This window comes from Cydia splendana, chromosome 9 (assembly GCF_910591565.1).
Source record: "Cydia splendana chromosome 9, ilCydSple1.2, whole genome shotgun sequence".
In the NCBI taxonomy this organism is placed as follows: domain Eukaryota; kingdom Metazoa; phylum Arthropoda; class Insecta; order Lepidoptera; family Tortricidae; genus Cydia; species Cydia splendana.
In genome coordinates, this window is record NC_085968.1 from 5,995,525 (window position 1) to 6,019,255 (window position 23,731).

Here is a 23,731-nt window from a genome sequence, read left to right on the forward strand (position 1 = left end):
AAACCAACTTCACAACAGCGTATCTCGTTTTCTAGGCGGTTCAAATATAGTCCTAATATATTTGCAATAATGGAGAAATTACAAGAACTGCAAACATTTTTGCGAAGCCATTAAGATGGTTACCAAGAACGTACCAGAATGGAATATCTAAATTTTGAGATTGACCTTGACTTTGACTTTTTATACTAGCCACATGCTGTATAATGATTATGCAAATAAACCGAAGACGTCTATTCTACGTGTAAGATGTCATCTATTTAATGACCGGAGTTACTTATACGATAACTGCCATTCTGTATATTCTTGCAGCCGAAGTAATTGATACCTACTGCTAGTTTAACCATAGAGAGAATTGTACCGTAGAACCGCCCATAGTCTAATAAAACATGGTCTTCCATTCCCAGAGTGACACGGGCCTACGTCACAACAACATGGCCGCTATATATAGCGCTATCGCATATTATCATATAGCGCTGTCGCATGATGACGTAGGCGCGTGTCAGTTAGGTGACCTAGAAAAGACGGGAATGGAGTACCAGGCGGAGTATATTATTATACCATGGAACCGCCCAACTACCGCCCATCCAAATATTATTTCAAATTATTTGGTAAATTAGATGAAAGTTATATTATAGTGAGGTGATCATTAAATACTTCACTACTTACTAATTCAGTAACATAACTTAAGCTTATAAGCAGATGCTTAAATATTATTTAATAATATTCATTATGTTATAGGTACTTAAATGATTAAGTAGAAGGACATGACAAAACTAGGGTATTAATGGTAAAAAATGATCTAAAAGTATTTAATAGGTAGGTACCCTAACTAATAAGTTTTCAGCAGAATAATATTATGTGATATTATATTCTGAGAGTCTTGATAAATTTTCATAAACTAGTTAGTGTTTGTTGTAGCAATCAGGAGGTATTTTTTACCCAGAAAATTTCGCAAAAAATAACCCATCCCCTTTCTGCTTTTCTATCTGCTTTTCGGTAACCATTGTTGTCTAATGACCCACAGTTTAGATGCATACTACAGACTATTTTAGATCAAAACTCAGGATTTACACCTCATTATTTCTGTAAAATAATTAATGTATTTCCTTCTCATAATGAAATAAGAGAAGTAAGATGTTCATTTTATGTCCTAATTATACCAGAAGTCGTGCATAAAGTGTAACTAGTATTGCGTAATAATGTACCGAAATTAATTAATTTTCGAAAGACTTCATCTAATTACCTAGTGCGTGTCATGTAATCTTACTTGACATTACATTTGAGCTAGATTATGATGTAACTATTGAAAACGGACATGAGAATAAAGTTAGTGTGTCAAATTCAATTACCAAATTTTTATAATTGGTTTGGTTTTTTGTAGGTAAGTATATTTTATAGTTTGTATTTTTATTTTATTTCTAGTTTTAGCTTTAGTTTTAATATTGTATATTGTATGTTGTTTTGTTAATTTATTAAATTTAATTACATAAAAAAAATTACATTTCAAACATTTTATTACTACTAGTTACAAAATGCGACGACTACAAACCCGGGATTATACAAATAAAAGCTGGTTACTGAATTTGTGAAATTTAGTAAAAAATATACTACAAAATAATAGATGGACACAGTAAATTACAATTGATCATGGAGTTGCACTTCAATTAAATACCTGTATAAGTAAATAAATAATGAAGGATGGAATAGTAGTTTGTGTTACAAGGGATCAAAATGATATATTTCAAGGGCGTACATTGAATCCTGAAGGAAGCGATGGATTCTACAATAGAATCCCGAACGTAGTGAGGGATTCTCAAGTAGAATCCTGAGCGTAATGAGGGATTCAAGTGTTAACGCCCAAGACGAAATAATTTTGATACCGCGTGACACATACTACTTTTCACATCAACTATGAGGAAAATAAAAAAATCTTATTGTTGACACAATCTGATGCTTAAACAGATTATTTAAGCTAAAAAAATAATGTGCAAAAAAATGAAAAAATTGTGTGCTAGAATAGAAAAGTGTTACTTTGATCCCTCCTAGCAGGGAGGAAAAGTGTCACTTTGATCCCTCCTAGCAGGGAAGAAAAAGCTCTTTTCCGAATAGGTGGTGTGAAAAGTAAATATAATAAATAATTGCACCATAAATTAGTTAGGTGTGTGTTAAGGAAACCTGATACTACAATATGAGTGGTACTTTACCTATTTACTTTACTCAGCTATGTAAATTATACATAAGTATAAAAAATAATATCACAATCGAAATTGTCATAAAAACATGAATTAAATTAGAATATTAAATACATTATTTATTGTACTTAGAGGTAGAATGTGAGAAAGTTCAACATTCTAATTTTATATCTGACAACAATAGAAAACTTACCGGAAATACAATCTATAAGAAATTCATTCACATACATATCCTATATATAATATAGGATAATACTTGTGAAATGAGGGCACCGTTTTAGTTGTAAAATTATTTATAAACATCATAGGTGAACAATTGGCATAACTGTGTAAAGCACCCATAACGGCCAAGGTCCGGAGGCTCGTACAAACCGACTGGTCAGTCAATATGAATATGTATGACAAATAGAATGAAAACGTACCGTGCGTAATTGGACAAGTCGTTATTACAAAGTATTTTAAAATTAAATGGGTAAACAGCATTTTTTTCCGGCTTAAAATGTTTATTGACGGCACCTACTGCAAAAAAATACTTCCTGATCAAGGCAAAATTCTCTGTATTAAATTTTTTGCAATAGAAATGTTTTGGTAGTCCGGATGTTCTCCTCTCTAGGCCGCAATCCTCAACCATTCTCTTGTAATTTTGTGAGTAGTTTCTTTTGTCGATTCGGTTTTTTTTTTAAAAAATAGCGGAGTCATGGGGGTTCGCGAGGTCAGAGAGCCACTAGTTTTTGAAATATTTCTCCGGTTGCTTTTTACTCATTTTATTTGCTTATAGAATTCGGATTGCAACGCGGGATTAAAATAATGACACATAAATTATAATGAAAATACTAAATTAAAATAATACAGGATTAAAATAATGAAACATAAATTATGGTGAATACTATTGTATACTGATGCTGTATCTACCTAGGCAGGTACCCAATATACTTCCTGCATTTTTACCTAAACGAAGCAACTCAGACCAATGATTGATGCCTTATTATAAGATCATTAATGGTTTTGTGCTGTTTTCGAGAGAATCGTGCCGTGCCCAAGCCATAAGCCACGTTGTTTTTACCATTTTTTTTTCAAGTTTCGATATGTTAATAATAGTGATGACCTGTTTGATGCGCAGCCGATTTTGATAATGACGATGTTTTTTAGAACGAGATGGAAATCTTTACTGTTATTATTTTTTATTTTATTGTTGTTAGTGCATATTATATTGAGATTACAATATAATCATCATATCCATAGAGTTATAATAATATATTAGGTCCATGATCATATATTATCATCAAGAATCCTGGTTTCATAAAATCAAAAGTCTATCTTTCAAACCTTTTGAATATTAGCGTTTATAATTTATAATGGACCTATACCTTAATATACAAAAGAAACACGTCAATGTATCATGTGACTGATTATGATGAAAATTGATATATGAGAATCCTAAAGGCCCCTGAATACGAATCTGTAGCCTACATTCTAAAAACGGGTGACAACTTCAAGTTTGTGTTTAATCAGTAATCACAATGAAAGTTGATATCAGGGCATCGAAAAAGGCGCAAAGAAGTAGGGAATTAGGGACATTCTAATGGAATTATCCGATATTATCAAGCTCACAATTGATTGCATCAAAATCCTGGATATACCCTCTAGCCGCCCAGAGACCTAAAAAAGGGTTTTCCATTCCATTCTAATTTGAATCTTTAATTTGACAAATCTAAATTGCAACTGCCTTGGCAAGTTTTGACGTCTGGGCGGCTAGAGGTTATACTTAAAATGCCCTTTGCATGGATCACCATAGACAATTAGATACCAATCAGTACACGATAAGAACAAGCGGTATTTAAGCTGCATGCACACTTCCGCATTCCGAGTAAAGAAGAAGATACACCGGCGGGTAGTAATTTAACCGACCCGAGACGTGTTCCGGTAGAAAATGCAAAAATGTGCAGCTTGCCTTGACTGAGAGAATATAAGGATATAGACAATGTGTACCTAGTTTTGAAATATTTTCCTTGTAGAATTTATATACTTACCTATACTGGACTGATATTTTCGGTTCAAAGTGTAACTTTTTCACGATTCGCGACTTTTCCACATAACATACATTCAATTTCATTGTAAAGTAAATTATCTCTTCTGATTTTGTGTAAAAATACTATAAAAAATAGAAGTAAAAGGAGAAATGTTATAGGTAATTACTATATTTAGGCCATAGTTACGTATATTAATTATGTTGGTAGGTACCAAGATATCAAGGAAAATAATTATTTGAAAAAGTTCCCAATTAATCTTTTAGGCCATAATATATTAAAGCCATTAATAGTATATTGACGTGATAACGTCTTATAAATCGATGAACACCGGTAGCATGCACGAAAAAGTGTCACGTTGTGGACAGATCTCCATGGTAACGTTGTAGATAGATCTCCATGGTAACGTTACGTAATGTAATGGTAATGTTTTCTTATGACGTTATCACGCAAAATTATCGTCCGTAAACCGACTTTACAGACAACCATATATTTTTTTAACTGTTTTATAAATTTGCTATTAAATAGTTGTTTATGTATGTTTACTTAAAGACAATAGCATAAGGAAAAAATCCCTGACCATTTTTTTGCAAGCCCAGTCGTTATTTTTAACGACTCTGCACTCTTGCCGGTAAAAACTCGCTTCACATGCTATGTTGTTTTGGCTATACATATATTATATACGACGTATTGTCACATTAAATACCATTTACAGAAAACAATTCTGTTTAAGCAATAATAGCCTTTTTGTGATTGGGTTAAGGGTTTCGAGATAGCGCTGATAAATTTGCAAACTTGAAAGGACCCTTTAACCGTGTCAAGCGCGCGTATGAATTTCTCGCCCTTTTGTTGTCTGAAACAACTGCAGGTGCATATGGTTTTATGTTAGCTCGTGCATAATTTGAAATGTTGGAAGGTTTCATCATATTATTTTCACCACAAGAGCTCTTAAAGGCTCTCTTCATTCTTCAAAAACTGGTGAGATAGTTGTATTTTATTCACAGGAGTGGCAAAGCTAACTAATGCAAATATTGAGTTGTTTCTTCATGTTGGCTGGTAAAATTGACTTTTAACTACGTAATGATTTTGAATGATTATATATGGGAATTAATAGATCCGATGGACTATGCAATCATAGTCCAGTCGTTTAGTCATTTTTCGAAGGTCCAATAAGGTTACATAATATGAAAATAAACTATAACGTTCTATAATAAACCTTCTTTATATTTTGTCACTTTTGTATTAGACTTTGAATATTATATCTATGACTTTGTCAGACTTTGGCAAGAATGTGGCAACAGTGACGTTTGTAAATTTTTTGTAATATTTAGTAGGAAAATGTAATATTTTTGTTTAAATGATTGTGTTTTATGAAAAACACTGTCCGAGTAAGATATTTGGAGAAGAGTTTCGTTCGAAATTAGATTAGGTAAGTCTTTATGTTAATATAGTTTTGTACATTATATATTTCACTGGCTCAGTGACCGCAAAGGGAGTCCTAGCCTCAGACAGAACGCCACTTTGCTCTATTCGGCGCCACTTTACGCCAGTTGGGTACTCCGCGACGGGCATTCCAGAAAAGTGTCCGGTACGTGACGGTATTTTTAACACTTCTAATAAAGCTGAGAAGCCGATATTTGGCATGGTAACGTTTGATAACTTAGATTTAAATTCAACGGTAAGTATATATAGAGTTAGAAAAGTCTGCAGCGATTTTGATAACCCACTCAGTGCAAGTGTTAATTTAAACGTCATACTTCTATGAAATTATGACGTATTTACAACACTTGCACCGCGTGGGCTATCAAGAGCGCAGCTGACTTTTCTTGGTCTGACTCTATATATATATATATATAGGTATATATATATATATATGATACAGCTTTCTCGGCCGAGGCGGCGCGCGAGGCACGTCTACACTGGCCATTTTGTGCGCGAGGAAATTGCCTCGCGCGTATGATCGCTCTGTGTGGACCCGGCTATTAAGGTAGCTGCCATACGCGTCACGCCCCCGACAAAGTATATTTTATTTGTGGTATGCCCCACAAGCAGTCAGATCTTTTAGGGCTATTGATCACTGGTCTGTAGTAGCTTATAATAAATAATACTCGTAATAGTCACTCATATTTGAAAGAGACCCTGAAACGGGAATTTCGTATTAATTCTCAACTTCGCAATTTTTGTATTGACAAAAGCCAAACACGATTTCCTTTTGCATGTCGAGCTTTATAATAAAGCCAGCCAAGTGTTAGTCGTACTCGCGCACGAAGGGTTCCGTCCCACCCAAAAAACGAAAAAAAAAACACATTTATTGTATGGCAGCCCCACTTAAATATTTATTTTATTCTGTTTTTAGTATTTCTTGTTATAGCAGCAACAGAAATACATCATAATATTATGTGAAAATTTCAACTGCCTCGCTATCACGGTTCATGAGATACAGCCTGGTACAGACTGACAGCGGAGTTTTAGTAGTAGGGTCCCGTTTTTACCCTTTGGGTACGGAACCCTAAAAAGACCTTGCGTGAGCTTTCTGATGCCGAGACCATAATATATACCAAGAAATGCATGCGGAATAAACAATGAGCTATCCTTTGATTTGAATGATTGCTTTGAAGATGAATATAAATATGATAATTCTAGCGAATCTGTCTGTGATTAAGAAGGATTGAGGTACGGGAAAGTACTTTTAGGGCTCCGTTTTAAGAAAATAATATCTACAGCAGTCCACAAAAACATCAATATCAATGACAGATTAAAATTACTTATGGTAAGATTGTGTGTGGTACGAGGAAAAGGAACATCTGAGTAGGAGGAAGAGTTTTATCACTTTCAGTGCCTAGCGCCTCATTTCCAATACAAAATTAACACCTAGTGTGTTCTTAGAAGTGAATGTGTTAAACTTTAACACATTCACTGTTAAAGCATTGTTACAATCTATAATCTTCTTCTTGACTCACCTGATTTTGTTCGATAGGAATGTTCAAATGTGAAATAATATGAAGTATATACCTAGGCTCCATATAGTTTTGCTGGTTGAACTTTTAACCCAGAGATAGCCTTATTAGAATTAAGCTATTGTCAAGTGAGATAACTAATGTTGATGAGAAATCAATCATAGTGACTAGATATTGCGTTGATCCAAATCCAATGCTTAATTTTTGTTAACTATACAGTCAATCTGCCTACAAAAATATCTGGAATGAATCACTTTGCCATACTTCCAGGTACTCTAAGTATAAAGCATAATACTGTCCCTTTGACGTTAAAAAACCTGTTGTGGAGATGGAGTCATTAAGTTCTGATGCAGGCTTCTTTGTAGGATTATTAAAGTTTACTTTGAATATTTTATTGATAATGAAATAAAATAAACACTGAATGCTATTTTCATATTATATTGTCAATTTTATAATGTACTAGATTACATAGATGCTTTTAGTTTGAACTCTTAATAATTTGTTAATATATTATGAGTAGAATTAATTTTATTTAGTTCCGTTTTATATATCTAATTACTTATCAAAGATTCCTGGAAAATCTTGTAAAACCAAATCTAAGAGTTATTTTATGGTCATCGGTTTAAAGGTTAAAATTAACCTTCATATAGTCTATTCACCGACTTAAATGATATATGTACCTTGAAATCTATTCAGCCTACTTATAGAAAAAACTTAAAAAAGTTTTCAAAAATGGCTACTTCCTATAAAAAAAAATAAAAAAAATTCAAAAATGGCTACTCACCGCAACCGCGCAAAGTGTCACAAATCGTAGCATGGTCGGTTCACTGGTCTCACGCGAGTCACAGAAAGGATTGAGGATCCACCTGTGAGCATCTCGTATATACCGCGCGCAGCCTCCGGTGACGTCAGCGCGCCGGTATACGGCGTGGCCGGTTGGAAATAAACGCGCGGTTTTTCTGGTGTGCGATTTTTGGGATCTTACTGTCGTGGCGTTATTTTAACTTTCTATTGGTATAATGCGACTTAACCTTGTCTACTTTTATTTCATGTTGAAAAAAATATTTTTTTTTATATTCGGTACCTATACCTATGTTTCCTAAATTTGTTTTTAGGCCAATCCTATCTTCCTTATTATATTCGTTATTTCAATTATCAATTTTTTAAAATATGTATTAAATTAAATATAAAGCACGATAGACGGTGCCAACATCCTCATGGAAACGGCTCAGTTTTCAAGCATTTCATTTCAGCATTTCTTAAGAATAATAAATTACACGCCTACAACCTACAACGCTAATAATCATATAGGTATGTACATATAATTATTGTATTTTTAAGCATGGGGCTGCGCAGTGGCAGTAAAGTGTTTTGTTATTTACCTATAATCGTATGAGCGTGCGTTTTTTATAAAAGTCTAACCGCTGCATCTACGCTGTACGCCTCAAACCAGTTCTGCGCATCTTTACACTTGACCTTAGTTCGCAGTACATTGACAATCGTTCTAAAGGCTCTTGTTGTGTTATTTGCGCAAAGCGGCAGTGGACGCGACATTTTCAATTTTCTACTGTTTTACGTAATTAATTATAACTTAACTATTTTAATCAAATTACTTCTTAGGTGTCTGTGGGTAATTTTCAATAGGGGTATTTAAATCATGATTAGGTTTTATTTCGAAATTAATCTTAAATATTCGAGAATTTTAAATTAAATACCTATTTACTTTGAATAATTTAAAGCTTTATTTATATTATAAGAACTAGGTGTTCTGACAAACATACGTTTATTTATTTCATTATTTTTATTAGCTATTACGCAGTTTTGGATTTGCGTATAATATTTTTTTTCCTTGTGACGTACGCTGGGCCGAAAGAAAAATATGGAAGATTAAATCTCCAAAACAAAATGATTGCTTCTATAATTCAGGAGGCAAAATATGAGCCTGACCTGACCATACGAACAATCCTTTTCGCTTTTTCAGCGGCTCAGCTTCTCTATTAAAAATCGAGTCACCAGTAATAAGAAATATATTTCTTCAACCGGAAACGTCACATTCTAACTGAACATATTCATAACAATAATTAAGTAATTCTCCAGTGTAGATTGCATAATGCAGATGCGTATATAGCACAGCTAAGACTCCCTAACCATCCCTAACATAATGCGTGGAGCACGCAACGAAAGCTATGTGACAGCTTACATTATAACCATACATTACAACCGACGTCTGCACGCGCCATTTTATACAGCGACATGGTGACATACTGCATTACTCATTTGGTGTAGTTCGGCTTTAAAGCAATTAAGTAAGATTTGCAGTATCTATTATTTAATGGGTTGTATTTAATTTGCTGTCTAAATGTAATATTTCACGTTAAGGTGGGCAGATTTATGTAGACTGCGCGCGAACTCGCATGTGATTTTAGTTACATTGCGGACTGTTGGTTACGTCCAATTCAACCGACTGATCAAAAACCGCAATGTAATGAAACTCCCACCTTCTCCCACCGTCTAAATGAGCCCTAAGTCTGCATCCAATTAAACTTCTTTATCAAGATATAACACCTCTTATCTCCCGTGATAAGTACATACGCCTACATTTTCCTTCAAAGTACCAACGACCAAACAATTAACGGATCTCGTTATTCATTCGCGGCATCTTTTTACTAAAGTTTTTACTACATTTCTGCATAATTATTAAAATACTTGGCATTATTCATGTTCAACAATTTTAACGAGACAACATTTTACCGATTAACTTTTAATTCTAGGCTTCCTAATTTAGACTTCCCGGTAACTTGTACAGAATGCACGCGACACAATGATTGTTATAAAAACACTAGGTATTGTATTTTGTTGTAATAATTGGAAGCCTTATTTGACAAAGCAAGCGAGGCATGTTTGGAAGAGCATAATCCGCTATCAATCGTCATACGATTCGTTGGAGAGTTTTACCATAAAACATCATCGGATCACCAAAATTAGAAGCTTTAAATTTTTACCTTCTTCAGCTTAGCAAGGAACGAACTTTCTAAAGAGGTTTCCTTTCTTGAAACTGGAAAAGTACCAGTCCAAGTCACTAATTTTGTAGAAACATCACTACTGCTGCCTCAAAATAAAATTTATAGCGTCATTCACTGGTAGTTTACCCCAATTCAATTTCTAGACGCGCTTATATATTATTGTTGATGATTATCTCACAATATTAATTTCACTTCTTTAGAATTTATATTGTGATCATCAGTTTGTTTTCCATGATATCATCATACAAAATAATAGTAGTATGACAGCAATTTAGTAATAACATTAAAACAATTATTTAAGAAATAAAATCACCAAGAGTGGGTCGTAATTTTTGTCCTAAAAATAAGGTCACCATGAGAGGGTGTATAATTTTATGACTTTGTATAACACATAAGCAACCGTCTTCTCATGAGTCACGCGTGTGCTTATTGGATATTACAGCATGTTTATTTTAACGTTACGATATGTGGCCTTTAAATAAATCGGAAAAGGATTGAGATTCGCGGAAACGATGCTAAGGGGCTATTCATAAATTACGTCATTTGAAATTGGGGGGGGGGGGTCTGGACATCGGATGACGGTAGCATGAAGTAGGAGGAAATGGGGTCATTTGAAGCATGATTTTTGGATGATTATAGGGGGGGGGGGGTCAAAAATCGTCAAAAATCGTCAAAAATCGATGACGTAATTTATGGACAGCCCCTAAGTAGCTCTAACAAATAAAATAAAAAAATGGTATTTTAGGCGTTGAACGAACTAACATACCTATATCACATATTTATTCATAAAACGGGGTTAAGGGGCCCACTGATTCACAGTCCGCCGGATGGTATCGGCCTGTCAGTTAGAACAAAATTTTGACAGTTCCGAACAACTGACAGGCCGATACCGTCCGGCGGACTGTTAATCAGTGGGCCCCTTTAGACCTAAAACCGTCATATAATAAGGATCAATATAATAAATCGTACACATACGTAATTTAAATTAAAAACCTAAATAATACGTACGATTAACACTAAAAAAAAAATTTTTTTTAAGGCCTATATATATAATCAATTTTAAAGTTACTCGCCAAACTACTTAAAATGCAGTTTGGTTTGCTTACATAATTTTGGATTGCAAAACTTCTAAGACAGCGCCTCAATAATAGATAAGTGGATGAGAATAAAGAAATAAATAAATGTAGACCTCTTAATTAAAGGCATACTTAAAAACAAGAAAAAAAGAAAAAAAAACAACGGGTTGCACTCCGGGAGTGCCGGCAGAAGTGAAAACTCAATGACATTGTAACAGTTTTTCGATCAGGTCACGTGTCCGTCTTACGAAGCGTCTTACGTCTTACGCTGTCGCGAGATTAATATTCTTTTCCGATCACAAAAAGTGCACAGCGCCGCTAAAGAAGTTTTCACTCCAAAAAAGGAGCACGATCTACGAAAATAAAACCCTAAATAGTTTTGAGAAGCACTTTGGTGGCGAGTAATTGCTGCATGGGCGAATTTACAATAGTTTTTATTACACCCACACAAGTAATTGGTGGTTTGTCTTTTTTTTGCAACCTTACAAGACATCCCGATTGCAGGAACAACAACAGACTTAACTCTCTGGGGAAATCATATGATGTAACGGTATAAATAAAGCCTAATTTCATGAAAGTAAAGTTTATTGCATAGAACATCCTTGACCTTCATCACAAAGTTAGAAGTATTATTTGGGTGTGATTTTCAGAGAAATAAATGAGCACATCGATTGGTTAGAATTATTGACAGAGAAATCATAATTTCATAGAAGTTTGAAGTTTAAAATAACACTTGCACTGGGTGTGCTATCAAAATCACATTACATTTTACGGTACCTACCCATTGTAGTATGTACAGTCAGCAGCAGAAGTTGCTAAGCGAGCGAGGTGTTCAAAATGATCTTGACGCGTCTTTAATGTTAAGAGAATAAGAGCGTGTCAAGATAATTTTGAACACCTCGCGCACTTTTGCCGCTGACTGTACTAAAAATTGTTTATTTAAGACCGAAATTTGATGAGAGAAATTTAGAGAGAAGAGACCATTACATAAAGACACACATTCGATTATTAATGGCTCGACCACATTCAAACCTTCAAGAAAAGAGCGTACTTACTCCCCAGCGCACTTTACTTGGGACCCTGTGTTGGGACCCATGGTCCATGGTGGGGCCTATGGTGTCGCAGGTGTCCATGAGCGACGGTAATCCACCATCCACCATCAAAAATGCAAAAATAAATATGTCTGTCTGACACATTTTCACGCTTAAACCGCTGAAATAATTTAGATGAAATTTTGTACAGAGATAGTTTGAGGCCCGAGGAAGGCAATCATCATCATTTATCATACCACACAGACGAAGACGCGGTCAGAAGCTCGTATCATATAAATTATGATGATACAGTCAGCAGCAGAAGTTGCTAAGCGAGCGAAGTGTTCAAAATTACCTTGACACGCTCTTATTCTCTTAACAATAAAGTTGCTTCAAGATCATTTTGAACACCTGGCCCGCTTAGCAACATCTGCTGCTGACTGTACGAGCAAATACAAGCCCATCGACGACGTCATAGAACCTTCTAGTCATACATATCAGGAAGATAAAATAGTAACAATCTAACAATATTAATTATCTATTCGGTGGCATCAATCAAGTAAACTCCTATTAAGGTGTCATGTCAGGTCGTGATCGAATGTAAACTATTAGTTATGGTGAGCTTGAAGGGTCTGTTTAAAATTAGTTTCTACGTAATTTGGCATATCCGCGTCTAAAAAAGAAGTTAACTACTTGAATTGTTTTCAACACCTAGTTAGTTTCAATAACTACAACAAATATTTGTTATATAAAGGATTCTTGTAAGCAATATTAAACATACATTGGGATCAGTAATAGGTACAGATCTTATTTAGATGACAACTTTAGGTAGGTAGGTACTTTAAAATATAAGATTACGTATAGGAAAAACACACTATCCATTAGGACTTGAAATATATTGAAATAAAAAATAAAAACCACATCCGTCATATTCCCTATAGTTTTAAATTGAAAGAAGCGTATGTCTAGATAAAGTTCTATGTCAAAACGTCGCTTACTAAAAGCGTAAAAAACGTAAGCCATTTTAGTCATGCTAATAGTATGCCATGCTTTGTGGCTTATGATACCGATCACTGATACCGTGCTAGATTACAGTTCCCACTGCTTGAAAGCCATGCTCAGGCGCACCAGTGGTTGTATTGTTGTATTACTTTGATACTGTTAATGTTGTATTACTTCCAGAAACATTGGACTACTAGGAATACATAAATACATTATAACAACAGTATAACGGTAGCTGGCATACTTGCATAACAATTTCTTCCATATGCCATCAATTGCAAAAATTCGAAACGTGACATTTTTGTCATGAATGTACAAAGGGAATTATTTTCCCACTTGGATCCAACACATTCAAATTTCTGGCATATGCCATCAATTGCTAATGTGAATGGTTACCCAACGCAATCTCTAAACATTTCTTGGTATGTTTTATTTGCCAAATTTTCATTTGAACAAATGCGTTTTTTCCAGGTCACATTATAACATAATCTATTCCAATAGTTTTACATTATGCTTTTTTTCAAAAGTTTATATAAAAAAGCGGTTTTTTAAGAAAAACGCGTTCGGTCAAATCAAAATTTGGCAAATGTAACACGTAACATCATCAAACATTTTTCAAAGTTGCGATAGGATGTGTGTAAATTCCAATTGCCTTTTCGTTTTTTTTAATCGCCTTAGGGTTCTTACGTAAGCTAGTAACCTGTCCTATAGGTCTCGGTCAAGATCGGTGAACTCCAATAGGTTAATCATTATCACATTCCTACTTCCCAGCCGTAAGACGTACATTATTTAGAGCTTCGCAGCGCATCCAACGGTTTTCTTTAATCTTAACCAGATCATAGGGTTTTGTTGATGGATGCTTATCTACGCTGCATTGTGGGGTTGTTTTATCAATAAAGTTTGCAATCTTCTTGGCTTTTCTGTAATTACTAAAAAAATTAATCCAATACAATCGAGTAATGTTAAAAAAGTAGTTATTTTCTTACGAATCTTAGAGTCATATTTATATTGGCATGCTCGAGGCGATTCTCACAGTTAGCAGTGGTAATAATACTTTTGTAACGCAATAAGTTTATGAGAACTATTGTAGATAGATATGGCTTTGGTGAGCATCACAGCGATAGTATCGGGGCATCGTCACGAAAAGTTCAAGGTAGCTGGGACCCAAACGGACATGCTTGCTCATATTTGCATAATTCTATGAGGCATCTTCGTTCATCAATTGTATAGATAGGTACACCTACTAAGGTATAAGCGGTTCCTTTAGCCATCTTATAAAAATAAGATTCATTCGTCACGTTCAATCAATTAGGGTAGATTCATTAGTAATAGTAGAGTTAACCGAAATAGAATAAATGCCAATATTTTTATCTCAAAATTATAAAAATGTAACTAAGGTTGATCAATCAAATGGTTATATAAGCACTTAAGGGGCCCACTGATTAACAGTCCGCCGGACGGTATCGGCCTATCAGTTGTTCGGAACTGTCAAAATTTTGTTCTAACTGACAGGCCGATACCGTCCGGCGGACAGTTAATCAGTGGGCCCCTTTAGGCACAATACATACCTGATGAAATTCAAACTTTGTATGATAAGTGGAGTTTAGACAAAGTTTTTAAGAGTATACCTAATTAAGATTATGTAATATGTATAGTAAACCCAGGGGGATTTTAGCAATAATTATGATATTATGAATAATCAAGTAGGTATTATCTAAAGAAGTTTAGTATAGTTTTTTCATAATTCTTGTATAGTCCGAACGGGGTTTTATTTCACCAATATCAAACTTATTTTGGTGACGTATTGATTGAACCAAAAATTTCTTTGTCCCATAAACAGAAGTCGTTATCGCAAGAGTAAAATGATTTGACAGAGCTAATATATTATGACCATGTGGCATGTAGTATAGAGTAAAAGAAGCGAAATCTATTATGGTAAAACGGTTGTAAAAGTGTCCTGCAGTTACCTGTAAATAATAGTTCCAAATCTCTCCAGAGTAGCGCTAGAGTAGCTTAAAACGTAGGCGTTATTGACGGAGTGAAGTGCGCTGTCAATGATTTGAATTTTTTTATCAATTATTTTAGGTATTGTAGCGCCACCTATTTAAAGTTTATTGACGGACACTTTTTGATACATGGAGATTGTTTTCCTTACCTCAACCAAAAAGAATAGAAGTTATATGTATCTCTGCCTCAACCTTCCATAACTATGACAAATAGGCTTAGACAATAACAGAATTGATATTCATATCAAGAAACTTTTATACTTAAGAGTGCAGTTAATTTCAGTTTTCTTTCAAATTACTTACCCATAATCGTATTCCACAGAATTAAGAGTTGACAATTGGCAGCATGAGTTTGCATTCGATCCATGTGTTGTTAATCGATAAAGAACCTTGTTCCACAGCATTAGAGTCCACAATGGGCAGCGGGCAGTCCGTCCGCGCCTCGCACTTCTCCCGACCGCAGGCGCCACCAACGGACGAACAGGACCCCCACATCAGCATCTCCAACAAAATGGTGAGAGCCTCTTTAAAAAAAACCGGCCGTTATTATTATATTCTGTTTTTAGTATTCTAAAATAAATATTGAAAACCTGATTCTTTCAAATTTGGACGTTCTTGGGCTCATTCTACTCAGAATCGACAGCATTCTCCATCCCCCATTAAAAAAAGATGTCCCAAAATGTCCATTCCATTACGTCACGTTTTAGTATGAAGAAATTTTTCACTTCTATGTGCGTGACGTAGTGGAACGTACAATTTTCATACAAATTTTTGGGACATTTTATTTTATCGTCAGAATTGAATATGCTAGTGATTCTGAGTTGAAAGAACCCAAAAACACCAGGATCTGTGAGAACAGGTTTTCGATATTTATTTTAGAAAACGCCCACTTGTTGTTAATAGCACAGAATAAATAATAGTACTAAGTAGGTACAGAAGATTCACTCTAACAAAACGCGTCTGTTACGATTAGGACAGAGATATGACCGCTAGGTGGCGACAGCGCCACGCACGGCTTATGGCTAGCCACCAAAATTGGTGTGGGACGGATGTACTTCTAGCTACCGGTTGCAAAGCGACGAAATCGCGGAGTGAGCCACGCCTGGTTATAGTGGCAACAGAAATACGTCATCTGTGAAAATTTCAACTGCCTAGCTATCACGGGTCATGAGATACAGCCTGGTGACAGACTGACAGACGGACGGACAGACAGACAGCGGAATCTTAGTAATATGTTCCCGTTTTTACCCCTACCTGGGTTGGTACGGAACCCTATAAAAAGTAGTATTAGGTAGAGTCGGACTCAGCTAGCTCTACATTTACAATGAAAAAGTGTAACAATGTCAAATTGTCATGAAAATATGACATTTATCCTGACACTCCTTAACTTTTTTTCCTTATTCAAGTGAAAAGTAAGCTTAGACGGACGGACGGAAAATATTAGTATAATTAGATTACCAAAAAATATCGGTCACTTTTTACGGTTTTTCTTTTTTTGATGAAAGAAAAAATTACAAAGTTAAAGCACGTCAAATTTCGGAAGTGGGGGTACGTGACGTCACTCTACACAGACAGTGTAGCACGTCGTGACGACACACAAAATAATTAGTCATTATATATTTTTATAACTTTTTGTTTAATTGGCCTAAAAAAATTAGGTAACCAATGTATTTTATAATGGAACTGATAGACTAATTAGATTTTGTAGGACTCTAGCTTGTTTTCATCAATGAACGAAGCAGCATGTTATTTATTAATAAACGCTTTTTCATTTTTCATTTTCATTTATAGTGCATGAACAGTCAGAAACAATTAGCTTGGCATCTTTTTCATACAAATTTCTAAACAGGAGGGGGTACCTTTTCTCTGCACCTGACTGCACCTATTATACTGCTTTATACTGTACGCTCTACAGCTCAATGGGTTTTCACGTATCATATTTCAGCCAGAATAATTTTCAATATATTATGTAATCTTCTATTATCTTATCTTGCCAAGCGGTGGTGGCCGAGTGGATATGACGTCCGACTCTGGAGGTCGCGGGTTCAAATCCTGGCTCATACCCATGAGTTTTTCGGAACTTATTATTGTACGAAATATCATTTTATATTACCACTAGCTTTTCGGTGAAGGAAAACATCGTGAGGAAACCTGCATACATCAGCGAAGAAATTCAAAAGTGTATGTAAAGTCCCCAATCCGCATTAGGCTAGCGTGGGGACTTTAGCCCAAGCCCTCTCGCGCATGATAGGAGGCCTGTGTCTAGCAGTGGGACGTATGTATAGGCTGAATTATATATCTTAAACCATTTGCCGTTTTCAGGTAGAACGGCTTGTTGAAGACGCTACCCTCGCTGGAGGAGCGGCGTCAGCGCCGCCAGTGACGCGCAAGCCACCACGGGAGGATCTCAAGGAGAAGATACTCACAGAAAAGATGAAGTGTCTGGATGAGACGCACTCGGAGAGGAGCAAGTGAGACAGCAATTCACTTGCTCCTACTCTCATACTCCTTTGGCATACTAAGATGGACTCAGACCGAGCTGGATGCCCTGGATCGTAGGGTCCGACAGCTGCTCACCACACACCGTATGCTACACCCACGCTCGTCTGTTATGAGATTGTACATCCCACGGAAATGTGGAGGTCGCGGCTTTCTAAACGCCAAAAATCTCCACAACCGTGAGGTGTACAATCTCAGGAATTATTTTCTCAACAACGATTGTGGGATGCATCGTGATGTGGTGGCAGCAGACAGGGGCCTCACGCCGCTCTCCTTGGCAAACGAGAACTGGCGCAAACCTGTAGTACTAAGCACCGAGGACCGCAAGGCGGTATGGAAGGATAAGCAGCTACACGGGCGGTTCTACAAGGCCCTCATGGGACCCGATGTAGACTTGCCCGCGTCGGTGAACTGGCTACGATTCAGGGACCTCTTCGGAGAAACCGAGGGTTTTGCCTGTGCAATTTCGGACAAAGTTATTATGACGAATAACTACCGGAGATATATCCTGAAGGACGGTACGGTCGACATTTGTCGGGCATGACGCCGTCCCGGAGAGTCACTCAGGCATATTATCTCCGGTTGTTCTCATCTTGCTAACGGCGAGTACTTGCACAGACATAGCCAGAATTATTCACCAGCAGCTTGCTCTCCTATACGGCCTTGTGGACCGCGAAGTGCCGTACTACAAGTACTCACCTGCACCAGTTCTCGAAAATGGTCGTGCCGCGCTCTATTGGGATCGGTCTATCATCACTGACAGGACTATTGTTGCCAATAAGCCTGATATCGTGCTGATAGACCGATCGCAGCGCCGGGCCGTGCTCGCCGACGTCACCATCCCCCATGATGAGAATCTCGTGGAAGGCCGAGAAGGACAAGTCCAGTAAGTACCAGCTCACGAGATTACCGCCATGTGGGTGTTGACTCGACGATCATTGTTCCGATAGTCGTGTCAGCGAACGGTCTCATAGCGAAGAGTCTCGATCAACACCTCAGCGAGACTCTCGCTGGGTGGTTGGATCAAGGGTCAGATGCAGAAGGCGGTAATTTTGGACACGGCGCGTATAATATAGTACGTCGGTTCCTCACTCTGCGGCCCTGACCACCGGCAGCTTGGGCCCTGCCCCGCTTCCGGCGGCACCCTAGGTTAGGTTTTTTATAATGTATTTATATGTATTTTTTATTGTTTGGTAAGTGTTTTTATATTTTACTTTTAAATTCATATTATAAATAACCTAGCCTAAGAATTCAAATAAATAAAGAAAATGATAATAATAAAAAATAATATAATTATAAATTATTGCGTTATCATGCTTATCATCAAAGAAAACGAAAAAGGCGCCAATTCGTAAACCTCATTGGCCTCATTGCAAATAGGTATATAAGGACCATTCATAGTCAGGTCAAGAGTGTTGCTGGTAGTTTAGCGCCATCTATTTCAGCTGTTAAACTACCTACTTACCGTTTTTTTTTTCTTACCATCTCTTCAGCAATCCGACGGTCAATACAATACCTCTTTGATTTTAAGCACATGCTGCCATCTAGCGGCGTTTACTTGTAGCTTTATGGTTGAGTTTGAGCCGTATTAACTACGTTCCTTGTTATTTACGCTAGGGCTCGAAGATGTCGCTGTAGTTCTTCTATTTAATCATAGATGGCGGCTAAATTAATAGGTGTGTTAAATTAACACGTGGTCGCTTGTTATAAGATGCTGGCAAAGACATATGTAACTTCGTATAAGACGAATAAAGTCTAAGGAAAAAACGTGCCTCGGAATTCAAGTAAAAGTCATTCTCGAATAGATGGCGCACACACCTTTAGCCTATCCTCGGCTAGATGGCGCGACGACACCGTTTCATATTTAACAATTTTAACACATAGATATCAGTGAATGAACATGGATCAAAATGATATAAAAATAATAAAATCATTTATCCATATATATACATTTTTTGATAACTCTATACGTTTTCGTTTTTAGCTTTAGTCGTGTGTTGATAGATGGCAGTAAATTTACTGTGACTACAAAATTTACAATGACAGGACCCCTCTATACTATCTATTCTTTTTGATGCTGGTTAGAATATGGATTCTATGAATGTTTCAATGGTGAAACATTTGTTTATAATTTATAAAGACACAATATACTTATGTCTTTATAAATTACTCGTATATACAAATAATTAATTAGCTTTCGAATAATCACCTTTTAAGATTGTTTGCCGCATCTTAGAATTTGCTACAACAGTTTGTTTTTAATTAGATGAGAAATAACAAAGAAAAATTAAACACATTACATTATATTATTTATATTAGAAATTACAGTGTTTAACTTGAATAGTTCGTATTTCTTTAAATTAAGTACCTACCTAATGTTTAGTGTATGAGGGCAATTTAGAAAATCATTTAAGTTTTGGATGTAGGAATTTACGATATTTGGCGTGACTTTTAATAGTACATATCAGATCATTAATCTCCTTCCAGAATAACGGTAGATGACATCAACTCACTGGTGCGCCGCATAGAGATGCGGTCCTCTAATATGTCGAGTATGGAGCCCGTGTGCCCCGATTACCAGCAGCGCATAATCGACTGCTACAATGAGGGGGAGGAAGGAGGGGATGTGGTGCAATGTTGGAATACCATCGGTTAGTGTTTTTTTTTTAATAATTATAATCTATTGGCAGACGCTAGTGGCCTAGCGGTAAGAGCGTGCTGACCGTGCGACTTACAATCCGGAGGTCGCGTGTTCAAACCCCGGCTCGTATACCAATGAGTTTTTCGGAACTTATGTACGAAATATCATTAAATTTAATAAATACCAGTCGCTTTTCGGTGAAGGAAAACGTCGTGAGGAAACCGGACTAATCCTAATAAGGCCTAGTTTTCCCTCTGGGTTGGAAGATCAGATGGCAGTCGCTTACGTAAAAACTAGTGCTTACGCTAGTTCTCGGGATTAGTTGCCAAGCAGATCTCAGGATCCCATGAGCCATGGCAAAAATAGCATCAGGTTAAACATACGACTAGGTAAAATTAGCATTGGTCTATTTCCTTACTTATCAAAAAATATGCAAAGACTTTGAGCCCGGTTCAAATTTAACAATATGTTATGGTTTTGAACTGTTTTTTACCTTGAACGATCCATACAATTTATAACCTTAAAACGCAAAATTGTATTGATACACTTCTCCACAGGTGAGTTTTCCCAATGCGTAGCGGCAGCGGGCGCAGCCCGGCTACAAGCGCAGTCACAACTCGCAGCAACAGCGACACGGCGACACAATCTGCTTTCCGTGCGCGGTTTGTCGCCATAACCAGTCTTCCAGTAGGTAGGCCAAGCACATGATAGGCACGACAGTATCTCGCCGCGAGATAGACTACCCGTTTTTTTCTAACTGTATTAATTAAAGAGGGACGTGGGTAGTCTATCTCGCGGCGAGATACTGTCGCGCCAATCATGTGCTAGCCCGGCAGGTCAGGCGTCCATGACGCGTCCTAATCACAGACTACAGACTGCCGTTCAACTGTGTGGTGGCCAACCAAACGCAACATACAACGATCGACCACGTCAAGCATTTCCTGTCCAGCATAGATGACAATCTTACATCGACACATGCCGATAGAAAAGCAAAAATATATCAGGATGTAAGATGCAACGAAATGTCACGTGATCATTACCATACATTATTTTATATCACATTAATAGAGCGCGGACACACTAGCGATTTGCGAGCGAGTTGGAAGCGACGCGAGCGCGCAGCGAGTTCGCTGCATACTGTCATACTGGAATGGGAGCGAAGTCGTTGGGTAGGTACTCGCGGCGAGATCGTTACGCGCTCGCGGCGAACTCGTTGCGCGCTCGCGGCGAACTCGCTGCGCGCTCGCCTCGCTTCCAATTCACTCGCAAATCGCTAGTGTGGCCGCGCTCTTAGATTGGCGTTTTATATCAAATGCTTGTCACTTGGCTAGGCCTAATGGTTTACATCCTATCGTCGTTCGCGGACAGCTGCTTAGGCATAGACTAACTGACCCATTGAAGCTCTATTATCTAATCTTAAATAAGTCTACAACAATGTGCCTTTCCTCTTGCGTCTTCTTTATGTCATAGCTGAAACGTCACTAGTTACTCACTGAATATAGAACCATTAAACCAATAGTGTAATTTTTGTTATTATTTATTTTTCTAAGCACAGTCTGTTATATTTTATTATACCAGGTATCTTTAATACAATAAAAACTATTAATTCAAAAGTTGTCTTAAATATACACCTCTCTTTCCAACCACACGATATAGGGTCAGCAAAGAGAGTCAAAATGCGATGCGGTTTGAGATCTTTACATATGTACTCTTTTAAAATAATCTAGAAGTCGCCAGACACTCATTGGTAAAAGTCGGGAGTTGTACCTGCAATATCTTGCACAACGTAGCGTGCAAAACATCTAAAAGACAAAATTGTGTGAGATCAGTGTGGAAAGATATGTCGGGCCCTGGAGGGAAACTAGGTACCTTAAATCCTTAAGTTGGCTCATTTCACTTAAAGGAAACATTCCTTTATTTTTAAAAAGAAACCAAACTGCATTCAAAGATTTTTTTTAAATTAGCTTGTCTCAACCGGGAATCGAACCGAGTAAAACTTCCAAAAAATAAACACTGCTATTTTTTTCTACTAGTCGATACCTACAGTTAATGTTAATGATAACATTTCTCCAAGAAACATTAGGTCTTACACTCGTCTGTCGTACAAAATATCCATAAAATCGAATATTTAGTACTCAAGAATATTTTTAGACAAGCAAAATTGAAGAAAAAAAGAAAAATCCATGAATGCAGTTTTATTACTTTAAAAAAATAAAGGAATGTCTCCTATAAGTAAAATGAGCCAACTTGAGGATTTAAGGTAGTTTCCCTCCAGGGCCCGACTTATTTTTCCACCCATATGTGTGCTTACTTTCGTAAAATATTATTGTAAGTGACTGCACAAACTTCAGGTTTGTCCGTAGGTACGCTGTTTCCCCGCCTATATCTTAGAGTTACATGAACCTAACCACCGCCCAAGCGAAAACTATAGTAGGTACAGCCACTTGCAATAATAATTATGTGACACAACGAAGACGGCAAAAATATCTGACACGATGTTATTTATAAAGCCATAAAGCCGACCACTGACTAACAGGCCGCCGGACGATATCGGCCTGTCAGTTAGAACAAAAATTTGACAGCTCCGAACAACTGACAGGCCGATACCGTCCGGCGGACTGTTAATCAGTGGGCCCCTTAAAAGCGTGTCACATATGTTTGCGGCCTTCGAAATTCGAATAGTAAAATATTATTGCAGGTGACTGTACAAAGAAATTAGAGTAAGTAGAAGTTTTACATACAAATTTTTTAACTTGCTCTTTCTGTGTATAAAAATATTTAGCAACAAAAACTAGTATTTGACATAGATATGTTGCTGTATGTTCGTGCCAAGTTTCATGTAATTTAAACATGTCGTTTTGAAATGAGAACGTAACGTTTGTATGGGAGCGGCTTTTTGGCGGCGGGTTCATGCGAATTTTATGTTTCCATTTTAGTACGGGTCGCGCGGCTCCACAATAAACATGGCCTAAAAGTCCCCTTTCTTAGGCAGGTCAAAGCCTTGCCTTCGGCCGTAAGCCAGTAGGACAAAGCGCGGAGACGCTAGTCATTAAAATTCGTAATCGCGCCTTTGAAAGCTAGAGCAAAGAAAGTTTGAAAAAAAGTTAGCATAAATTAATCAACATGCTGAATAAATATAAAAGTCTCCTGAGGCAAACTTAATGTTTTTTTAGGATTCGCTAAATAATACAGAAACCACGAAGAAATCGAAATGTTATGATTCTGGATTTATCTAATTTCTGCATAAGTATTTGCAGTTTCAAATTGTATAATGGTG

The 23,731-nt window shown here is 36.7% G+C and overlaps 2 protein-coding genes across 2 annotated transcripts in view; one reads left to right on the plus strand and one right to left on the minus strand.

Moving 5' to 3' along the window:
- The window catches only part of LOC134793441 (uncharacterized), a 29,767-nt gene extending 21,622 nt beyond the window's left edge, over positions 1–8,145 (minus strand). Inside the window, exon 1 of the mRNA XM_063765016.1 lies at positions 7,961–8,145. Coding sequence (XP_063621086.1) covers positions 7,961–7,993 — 33 coding nt within the window. The 5' untranslated portion in view covers positions 7,994–8,145. The remainder of the gene's footprint in view (positions 1–7,960) is intronic.
- LOC134793445 (uncharacterized) lies at positions 5,510–22,042 on the plus strand. Its single transcript, XM_063765024.1, has 5 exons — positions 5,510–5,648; positions 15,716–15,828; positions 17,637–17,785; positions 20,301–20,464; positions 21,012–22,042. The coding sequence occupies exons 2-5, from the start codon at positions 15,730–15,732 to the stop codon at positions 21,128–21,130; spliced, it is 531 nt and encodes a 176-aa protein (XP_063621094.1). The 5' UTR covers positions 5,510–5,648; positions 15,716–15,729; the 3' UTR covers positions 21,131–22,042.
- Positions 22,043–23,731: the final 1,689 nt, after the last annotated feature.

Excerpts from the sequence above, each read along its gene's own strand:
- LOC134793445 (XM_063765024.1), top strand. The coding sequence starts at position 15,730 with ATGGGCAGCGGGCAGTCCGTCCGCGCCTCGCACTTCTCCCGACCGCAG. Across the intron at positions 17,786-20,300 it reads ACGCACTCGGAGAGGAGCAA|AATAACGGTAGATGACATCA; the intron begins GTGAGACAGCAA and ends ATCTCCTTCCAG. Across the intron at positions 20,465-21,011 it reads GCAATGTTGGAATACCATCG|GTGAGTTTTCCCAATGCGTA; the intron begins GTTAGTGTTTTT and ends ACTTCTCCACAG.